Here is a 10,296-nt window from a genome sequence, read left to right as displayed (position 1 = left end):
TTGGATTCAATTCTGCGTTTCCTGTTTACTACTTAATTTCAGAACATTTCTATAAACTTTCACTTTGCAAGTGTGGAGTAGGTTGTGTAAATAAGTGGGAAACATCCCAATTTTAATGCTTTTAATCATTTACTTACTACATGTAAACAAAACAAAAAAAGTAGTATTTGACAACAACAAAAAACGGAGGGAGCTCAACCAACGTTGAGTTGAGGTGCAACCAAAACCTTTAATCATCATAGAAAAGGAAAAAGCGCAACTCTTGCGCACTATAAAAAATGCATTGTTTTATTCAAGCAAGGTTAAAAGATGAACATTTTGGCCTAGTCTATGACGATATGCAAGTTGTGTTTGCCCAGTAAAAGGGTGACCCAGACTCACCCTGGTTCTTGAGGGTTGCAGACAGTGAAAAGATATCATTAAGTAAATGGGACTTTTCAAATCTTGAATCATTTTTTAAAATTAACATAAATGTAAATACAACTGACTTGAGGATCAGAGCAGGCTGGCTGACTGGCTAGCCCTGAAGGCCCTCTGCCTCTACCTCTGTGTGGTTCATCTCAGCCAATAGGTTGTGTGGGTTGTCTTTCTCTGTGGGTGTGAATCATTATGACCTCTCCTTAGTCCTGCCCGTTGGCCTGATCAGAAGTCTTGTCATCTCTTTCCTTGCTCACATGAGCAGGAGGAATGGCATCTGGGGTAACCTCCTCCTCTCCCTCCTCTCCCTACTGTCTGTGTTCGACTGAGGTCACTCGTTCTCTCTCCCTGGGTGTTGGATAATTCCTCCTCCACTGTGTCGGATAGTTCCTCCTCCACTGTGTCTTTGTGAGCTTGAAGGGAGTTATCCTGTTCTGGCTACCTCTTTAGGGGTGTGCACCTTAAATCTCTTTCGGTTTGTTTGGGGGTTCAGTTGTTTTGGGGAGAGTCTGAAGTTCGATCTCTAGCAATGAGTGTGGGGGCTACCTGTGGGGGTGTCCCCATCCCTCCTAAACTGTAATGACTGTGATGATGAAAAAGTAGGAAGAGCCACCGAGACATGCGATGAGGGCAAGGAAGATCACTCTGCAACGACAGGATAGGACACATCACAACACTGCTGCTCATTCATATTCAAACCCACTATAGACTATGCATGCACTCATTGGCGCGCTCCCCCCCACACACACACAATGAACTTACCTGTACATATCAGAATCATACATTCAACGGCCACCTCTTCCACAACATTTCTTGATCCCCCCCCTCAAACATGTTGAGTCAATACCAGATGCTGGAAAGGTGCTGGAATGCAGGTGCAGAAGGGCCTAGTATGTAATGATGTGATACCATGCGTACCCCATATCCTGTGTTTGTGTTGATGTTTTTGTATTGAACCTTTATTTAAACAGGGAGTCACATTGAGATTAAACATCTATTTTACAAGAGTATCATATTGTCATATTGAACTACCAGAGAGACCCTTCTCTACATAGGAATTGTGTACAAAAATTTCCATACATCAAAAATAATACTTTGCCAATCAGATAAGGCCCCAACAAGGCCCACGTTAATGGTTGAAAGTAACTTATGTCAGTGCGAATGAGTAACACTGAGTGTATAAAACATTAAGAACACCTGCTCTTTCCATGACGACCAGGTGAATCCAGATGAAAGCTATAATCCCTTAGAGACGTCACTAGTTAAATCAGTGTAGATAGAGATAGTTTAAAAAATAACTACTGTAAGGCTTGAGACAATTGAGACATGGATTGTGTATGTGTGCCATTCAGAGGGTGAATAAGAAAGAGAAAATATTCACGTGCCTTTCAACAGGGCATGGTAGTAGGTGCCAGGGACACCAATTTGTGTCAAGAACTGCAACGCTGTGATTTTTTTATGCTCAACAGTTTCCAGTCTGTATTAAGAATGTGCACCACTCAAAAGACACAGACAACTTGACACAACTGTGGGAAGCATTGTAGTCAACATGGGCCAGCATCCCTGTGAATGTTTTGTACACTCAGGACATTATTAATAATACGGTGTTCGTTCCGTATCCTGTAAAGCTGCAGCAGACTGCAAGGCAGGGGGAGGTGTAGGTGATGCCGTTGTCTGAGCATACAGGGTCCCACTCCCAAGCCAAGCAGGGGCAGTCTCGCTAAATTCCAGGGATCCTGGAGGACAGAGAAAATGGCTGGCAATAATGTTTAAATGATTGTTGCTGAACTATCATTGACATAGGCCCAGTGACATAACAGCCAGGAATCCTGGCTCAGTAACAACCATACTGTATATTCCCACAAGAGGGAGCCAAGGCACAATCCCATGTGTGTTTTGGTCTAACTCTAACTCAACCTCTTCAGTAGACCTCCCAGGAATATCCCCACCGCACCCACAGGCAGGTTCAACACACCAGGAAAAGTTATAATCACATCTAGTGTTACCAGTGTGCTGGAGTTTCATTTCCACTCATGTTCAACAAACCTACAGGGAATGGGAGAGAACCAAAAAGTTGTATTTAATGTAATTCAACATCAATGCTGACAGGAGGGAACATTTCAGTTGGAGCATGTCCAGGTTTCTATGGCTGTGTTTAGACAGCCCAATTCAGATCTTTTTTTGAGTAATTCAGGGATGCAAACTGGTGAGGGCCCAAAAAGGTGAAACATTCTAAAGCATCCACAATAGGGGGAAGGCAGGTTTTAACTAATTAAACAACAAAGACTATGATCTACATTATCAGTCTCTGTGTGTAAAATAAAACGTGGTTAATGTGAACCTATCTCACTGCTAAAAAATGTGTAGAAAGCAATCCAATGTTATTTGTTGCCAAGACTTTACTGCATAAGACACTCAAGTCTTGACGCCTCATTTTCACCCAATTCTCTCATTCTGAAAATTAATCACAACGTTACTGTAGAGGGAAAACATTAGTTCATAGATAGTTAGTTCGATAACATTTCACACAGATTGCCAGGGTCCAGTAAGCAACTACGTTAACAATATAACTTGAGGAACGGCAAGAAGTCGTATACCAATTAATACTATAGCGAGTTGGTTCGTTTACTAACGTTAGCTTATCCGATGTTGTAACGTTCCTGTTAGCTAGTTGTCTGACTTCATTACCCAGCTAATTCTCACACCATCAACTCAATTATTTGATCAGCTAAGTTGGATAGTGTTGCTCAACATTTCTCTGGCTAGCTAACGCGGAGAATTCGATCCAACTAGCAAGATACTTGGTAATGAAATACTTGGATATTTCAGCACCATGGACAACAGCGAAATCGTTAAAGCGAGATCTGTCATTCAGCACCACATGACAGTAGACAGCGGCCATCTCATGTGAAGTTGGCACTGGGGAAATCCCATCTAATGAGAAACGAGGCCTAGGAGGCAAAAAGACTGAAGGAAAAGATACCCACAGGAATTCTATGCTAAACTGTTCTGCCACATTCATTTCAAATGTTACATCTTTCGATTTGTAAATAATAGGGAATACATTTGCAAATAATTTAAACTGATTTATCAAACTACACTGTACAGCTTTAGTGTGTCTGTGCATCATAGATACAACTGTAAGCAATTACGTTCTCAAATGTCTGTTTAATGTGAGAAACAAAATGAAAAACAAATGTTAGACTATTACAATACGGACTGTCATGCATTTTTATATTACCAACAAGACAACGAAGTGATGGTCTATACGCGCCATGGAGACATTTATAGTATGCAAATGGAAGTAAGCAACATCAGCTTCATCATAAGAGCTGTTTATGATGTGCTTCCATCACCAAAAAATCTACATCAATGGTATGGCGAGGACTCGACCTACCCCCTCTGCCCAGCTCCAGCGACTCTCAGGCATATAATGACAGGTTGCAACACCAGCCTCTCACAAGGCCACTACAACTGGAGGCACAATTAGGTCCTCAAGAGCCTGGCTGCAGCACTTGAGAGCAAGAGGAGTGCAACCAATTCATTACCTCCAAAAACAAGCAATCTCGTCAAAACAACAACATTCATCCGGGAGGGACAGAAAAGGCCCAAGTATCCTCCTACAAAGCCAGCAACTGGACACCTAGCCATGGCCCGGGACTGGAAGATGCTTGTCGATATTGGCCAGCAACAAATTTTTCCACCTGAGATTGCTTCTACCAACCTTAGGCCAGACATGGTACTCTGGTCTCCTTCGCGAAAGGCTGTGTACATCATAGAGCTCACAGTCCCGTGGGAAAACTCTGTTGAAGAGGCCTACGAGCTTAAGAAACTGCGTTACACAGAGTTGGCAGCAGACGCAACTCAGCGTGGCTGGAATGTAAAAGTCTGGCCAGTTGAAGTGGGATGCAGAGGATTCGTGGCTTCTTCCACCATCAGGTTGCTGAAAGAACTTGGAATCCATGGACAGGCTCTGCGGCAGACCGTCAGAGCAGTTTCTCAAGCAGCTGAAAGAGGCAGCCAGTGGATCTGGATCAAACGGAAGGACCCTTGCTGGGCTATAACTTCATGACCCCCCACCCCCACCTGAGAACCCAATTCAGATCCCTCCAACTTGAGGAGGGCATATGAGGTATGCGGTCAGCTGTAGGACTGGCTCAGGGAAGAGGACGCCCCTGCCTTGCATAGTCCCGTGGGACATCTTAATTGGGCATGGGACACAAGCTAAGGCTTGATCACCCTTTAGCTGGCCACCTTTGATGAGAGTGTTTAGTGATTAAAGGCCGAAACACCCACTGATTCGAAGGCACACTACTGAGGATGTGTCCCAAAATTGACATCTTAACCCAGTCTAAGAAATAAACCTCCCATGCCACTCTGTCAACATCACGGCAAATCTCATTAGAGTGCATTCCATCTATTGGCACAATGGACAGTTTTTAACATCTCGTCCCGTGTTTTATGATTCTTCCCAGCCAGCAAAAGCTCCCACGCTGAGCGATACTTTTTTACTAAACTATTATGCATATAATCCAAGTCATACGTTTAGTGTCATTCCTACTCTTATTTTTAACCAATTAGCGTTGCAAGTGTACCTTATCTCAATTCAGAGCTCGGAAATATTGGAATAACGTGCTTAAGAGGACTGACACAACAGGATAACACAACAACCACATTTTCAATTGACAATCATTGCTTTAAATAGTTACGGTTACTAGATTTGTGTAGGCATTGGTAAACAATTCATTTCACTTGTAAACCAAGGTTGGATTAGTAGGTCTAAGCAACATGCAGCTGGATACCCGCGTCATGAATCGAAACAGGTTCCAATCCTCATATATACACATTATGACAAAATAAAGAGCTTAATCTTTCAAGACATAAAGACATAGAAGCATACCCATTGATAAAGGCTCTACACATTCCATTTCTCCATAGCAATAGAATGTAAACATTCTATTTTATGCCAAACATTGCCTACAACTCAATTCTAAGTGCAGCATATTGGACGACTCCACAGTAATTGATCATTCGTGACTTTAACTTATCCCTGTTATCTCTAGAGCATCCCGTATATCTATAGCGCTGCGTTTCTACCCCATCTTACCATGGATAGGGTTTGGTGCATTCCGGAGTTCACTTATGGTCCCACAAAGGTAATCTTTGGAGATATTCATTTTAGCATACTGTAAATGCCTGTGCATTTACATTCTCTTCAAAGGAATTCTGTAGAAGCAGCCTTTATTTCCAGACTCTGCAGGCCTGCTGGGAGGAAACATATTACAATAAACAGGTAAGATTCATCCAAAAAAAGCCATAAACAACAGAAAGAGAGTTGTATTTCAAGACAGTTTAGAGAAGATGGTCATAAAAGTTCTTAATAACACTTGCAAATTGTGATGCATGAACAGTTGTGAAATGTTGTGAGAGGCCCTTCAGAATGCACATGATATGGTATTTCGTGGCACTGTCTCACACCTTACCTCATCTTGCAGAAGAAGCTCATGGTCCACTATCTGCTGCTCCAGAGTCAAGGCCAGGTGCCGCACCATGTCACCACGGAGCACATGAGCGGCTGGCTGGTGTCTCAGGGCAAAAAATCCCTTAGGGAGAGGTGAGTACCACGTCATCACTCACCTTCACTGCCATTCCCTGCCACCAGCAGCACTCCAAGAGGTGTGGGTAAAATAAACAACAGAAAAATTAGAAGCCAGGAAAGTTTAATTGCTCTGTGTTTTATTTGAAGGGTGTGGAAGGAAACCCTGGAGGAGGGGAATGACCTCGCTCGGCTGGTAAGACAATGAGAGTTAGACGCATACTACAAGTCAGTGAGCTCTTTACTAGCATTTCAACAACTAGTTAGTACAGCAGAATAGATATGTTGTGAAATTTCACTAATCGGACTTCCTGTTTCCTACGGCAGACCTGGGAAGTCAACACTTGCCTAAAAATGATAGACATAGAGCACGAGGCTGTCTGCAAGCTCCGCCGCTCCTTGCACTCCACCTCGCCAGCTGACATGTGAGTTCCATGTACTGCCCTGCATATGACTTGATCCATTTATCTACACATCTGTAACTATGCAGAAACAGACTAAGACAGTGTTCTCTGTGAGCACATTGCGCATCGTTTAGCTTTGTCTTCTCCTTTTTGTTGATTTCAGCGACCCTAAGGTCCACAGCATTGTGGAAAGAGCTGTAAGGAGCATTATGGGCGAGCTGTCCAATGAGCCCCGTAACAACCTGCTCAGCCCATCCCAGGTGGTTGTGGAGGTGGTGCCCAGGCTCCTCCTGGCCCTGTGGCTTCAGCCAAAGGAAGGCCATTCAGGGCACCCAATCCTAATAAGCGGGATGGCCGTGGGCATGGTGGCGGCCGTAGTGGAGAAGCTCTCCAGCATGTTAAAGGCCCCTTCTCCTCAAATCCCTTTCTCCCGCACTGCGGCTTTTGAATCTGTCTGGTCAATCCTCGGGAGAATCAGTCAGTCCTTCTCCACGGATGACCTCCAGAGCCCATTTTATGTGAGATCTGTCTGTGCCTTTGTGGCTGACGAGGTACAGAGCTGCTTCCAGCCCCCTGCAGCCACCTTACCAGTCCTCCCTGTCGTCGCCGCGGCCATCTCCACCACACCTCCAGACATCCTAGCAGGAGAGTAGCAATGATAGAGAGCACTCTGACAGATGCCTGTTGTGATGACATCTCGGTGACTTGTAGTAGTAGAGCTCATCAGGATTGTTGTTGTCACTCCTAACACAGAGGCAGACCCGGCTTCTTCCGACATGGAGGTTGTGAATATCAACGCTAACACAGAGGCAGACCAGGATTCAGCCCACTTGGAGGTTGTGGACATCACCTCTAGCATAGAGGCAGACTCTGCTTCTTCCCACCTTGAGGTTGTGGACATCACCCATAACACACAGGCAGACACGGCATCTTCCAACCTGGTGGTTGTGGACATAACACGTAAGGCAGAGGCAGACCCGGACAGTTCCCATCTGGAAGTTGCGGACATCGGCCCTAAAACAGAGGCAGACAGAGCTTGTTCCCACTTGAAGGTTGTGGAAATCACCCCTAACACAGAGGCAGACCCAGCTAATTCACACCTGGAGGTTCAGGACATCACCCCAAAGACACAGCAAGATCCAGCTTCTTCCCACCTTGAGGTTGTGAACATCACCCTTAACAGAGAGGCAGATCCGGCATCTTTCCACCTGAATGTTGTGGACATCACCCCTAATAGGGAGGCAGAGCCCATCTCTTCCCTCTTGGAGGTTGTGGATGTCACACCTGAAGAAAGGACTCTCAAGATGGCCGTCTTCGCCACTCTGCCAACTGACATCCAAGCAGGTGAGTAACACTGACAGGTGCCGTTTGTCATGACATCTTAGTAGAACCTTTCAACTGGCCAGTGTTTAGAACCTACGGTTTGCATTTGTTTACATTCTGTCCCTCTTTTCTCCCTTTCCAGAGGATGTTGCTGTGGTCACCCCAGATGTCACCCCACACGTCACCAAGGATGTGACACTGGATGTTCCATGCAGAGCTGCATGCAAAGGGAAAGTCCGGCAATTTTTCTTCAGGCTTTGGAGGGCAGTGTGCTGCTGCGCCTGCCACAAGGAAGAGGAGGAACAATATTAGTTATTCATCAGACCTTCAGAAATGGGATTGAACCATAGACCATTAAATTATTCACATTATAATAATTGGATTCAATTCTGCTTTTCCTGTTTACTACTTAATTTCAGAACATTTCTATGAACTTTCACTTTGCAAGTGTGGAGTAGGTTGTGTAAATAAGTGGGAAACATCCCAATTTTAATGCTTTTAATAATTTACTTACTATATGTAAAAAAATAAAGTAGTATTTGACAACAACAAAAAACGGAGGGAGCTCAACCAACGTTGAGTTGAGGTGCAACCAAAACCTTTAATCATCATAGAAAAGGAAAAAGCGCAACTCTTGCGCACAATAAAAAATGCATTGTTTTATTCAACAAGGTTAAAAGATGAACATTTTGACCTAATCTATGACAATATGCAAGTTGTGTTTGCCCAGGAAAAGGGTGACCCAGACTCACCCTGGTTCTTGAGGGTTGCAGACAGTGAAAAGATATCATTAAGTAAATGGGACTTTTCAAATCTTGAATAAAAATCTATAATGAACATGAATTTAAATACAACTGACTTGAGGATCAGAGCAGGCTGGCTGACTGGCTAGCCCTGAAAGCCCTCTGCCCCTACCACTGTGTGGTTCATCTCAGCCAAGAGGTTGTGTGGGTTGTCTTTCTCTGTGGGTGTGAATCACTATGACTACTCCCTTGGCCTGCCTGTTGGCCTGATCAGAAGGCTTGTCATCTCTTTCCTTGCTCACATGAGCAGGAGGAATGGCATCTGGGGTAACCTCCTCTATCTAACGCCTCTTCTTTCTGTCTGTGTTTGACTGAGGTCACTCGTTCGCTCTCCCTGGGTGTTGGATAGTTCCTCCTCCTGTGTCTTTGTGAGCTTGGAGGGAGATATCCTGTTCTGGCTACCTCTTTAGGGGTGTGCACCTTAAATCTCTTTCGGTTTGTTGTGGGGTTCGGTTGTTTTGGGGAGAGTCTGAAGTTCGATCTTTAGCAATGAGTGTGGGGGCTGTCCCCCTCCCGAAGTGTAATGACTGCAATGATGAAAAGTAGGAGGAGCCACCGAGACATGTGATGAGGGCAAGGAAGATCACTCTGCAAGGACGGGATAGGACACATCACAACACTGCTGCTCATTCATATTCAAACCCACCTCAGACTATGCACACAAACATGGATGCACACACTCATTGGCTCACGCCCCCACACACACACAATGAACTTACCTGTACATATCACATCATGTCACCCACTTCTCCTCCATCCCACTACCTAGTCTCCAGTACCTAGTCCACACGCGCCACAACCCACTCGTCTGGTGAAAAGAGGTGAAATTAAGTTAGTAGGAAAAGGGAATTCCACAGTAGCTACACTGAACAAAAATGTAAACGCAACATGTGAAGTGTTGGTCCCATGTTTCATGAGCTGAATTGAAAGATCCCAGAAGTTTTCCATACGCACAAAAAGCTTATTTCTCTCATGTTTTATGCAGAAATTTGTTTACATCCTTGTTAGCATTTCTCCTTTGCCAAGATAATCCATCCACCTGACAGGTGGGGCATATCAAGAAGATGATTAAACAGCATGATCATTACACAGGTGCACCTTGTGCTGGAGACAAAAAAAAGCCACTCTAAAATATGCAGTTTTGTCACACAACACAATACCACAGATGTCCCTCAAGTTTTGAGGGAATGTGCAATTGGCATGCTGACTGCAGGAATGTCTACCAGAGCTGTTGCCAGAGAATGTAATGTTAATTTTTCTAACATAAGCCTCCCACAATGTTTGACAGTACATCCAACCAGCCTCACAACCGGGGACCAAGTGTAACCACTCCAGCCAATGACCTCCACATCCGGCTTCTTCACCAGCAGGGTCGTCTGAGACCAGCCACCCGGACAGCTGATGAAACTGAGGAGTATTTCTGTCTGTAATAAAACCCTTTTGTGGGGAAAAACTAATTCTGATTGGCTGGGCCTGGCTCCCCAGTGTGTGCGTCTATGCCCTCCCAGGCCCACCTGTGGCTGCACCCCTGCCCAGTCATGTGAAATCCATAGATTAGGGCCTATTGAATTCATTTAATTGACTGATTTCCTTATTTGAACTGTAACTCAGTAAAACCATTGAAATTGTTGAATGTTGCATTTATATTTTTGTTCAGTATAGTTCAAGTCAAACTCCATGGAAGTTGCTAGCATGACTGGCTCTGAGGTCGTTTGCGCTCAGATACACCCTGATTACCGAGAGTCCTCTCCTT

General features: G+C 44.5%; 1 protein-coding gene across 1 annotated transcript; it reads left to right on the top strand.

The window, feature by feature from the left end:
* The first annotated feature begins 6,367 nt into the window (after positions 1-6,367).
* Positions 6,368-7,769, top strand: LOC110490737 (uncharacterized). The gene is made up of 3 exons (XM_090199027.1): positions 6,368-6,438; positions 6,581-6,651; positions 7,129-7,769. The coding sequence occupies exons 1-3, from the start codon at positions 6,368-6,370 to the stop codon at positions 7,767-7,769; spliced, it is 783 nt and encodes a 260-aa protein (XP_090055153.1).
* The last annotated feature ends 2,527 nt before the right edge of the window (positions 7,770-10,296 follow it).

Source organism: Oncorhynchus mykiss, chromosome 15, assembly GCF_057628025.1.
Source record: "Oncorhynchus mykiss isolate SJ-2025 chromosome 15, ASM5762802v1, whole genome shotgun sequence".
In the NCBI taxonomy this organism is placed as follows: Eukaryota; Metazoa; Chordata; class Actinopteri; order Salmoniformes; family Salmonidae; genus Oncorhynchus; species Oncorhynchus mykiss.
Note: the sequence above shows the minus strand (reverse complement) of the source record. Positions and strands in the feature narration are given on the sequence as shown.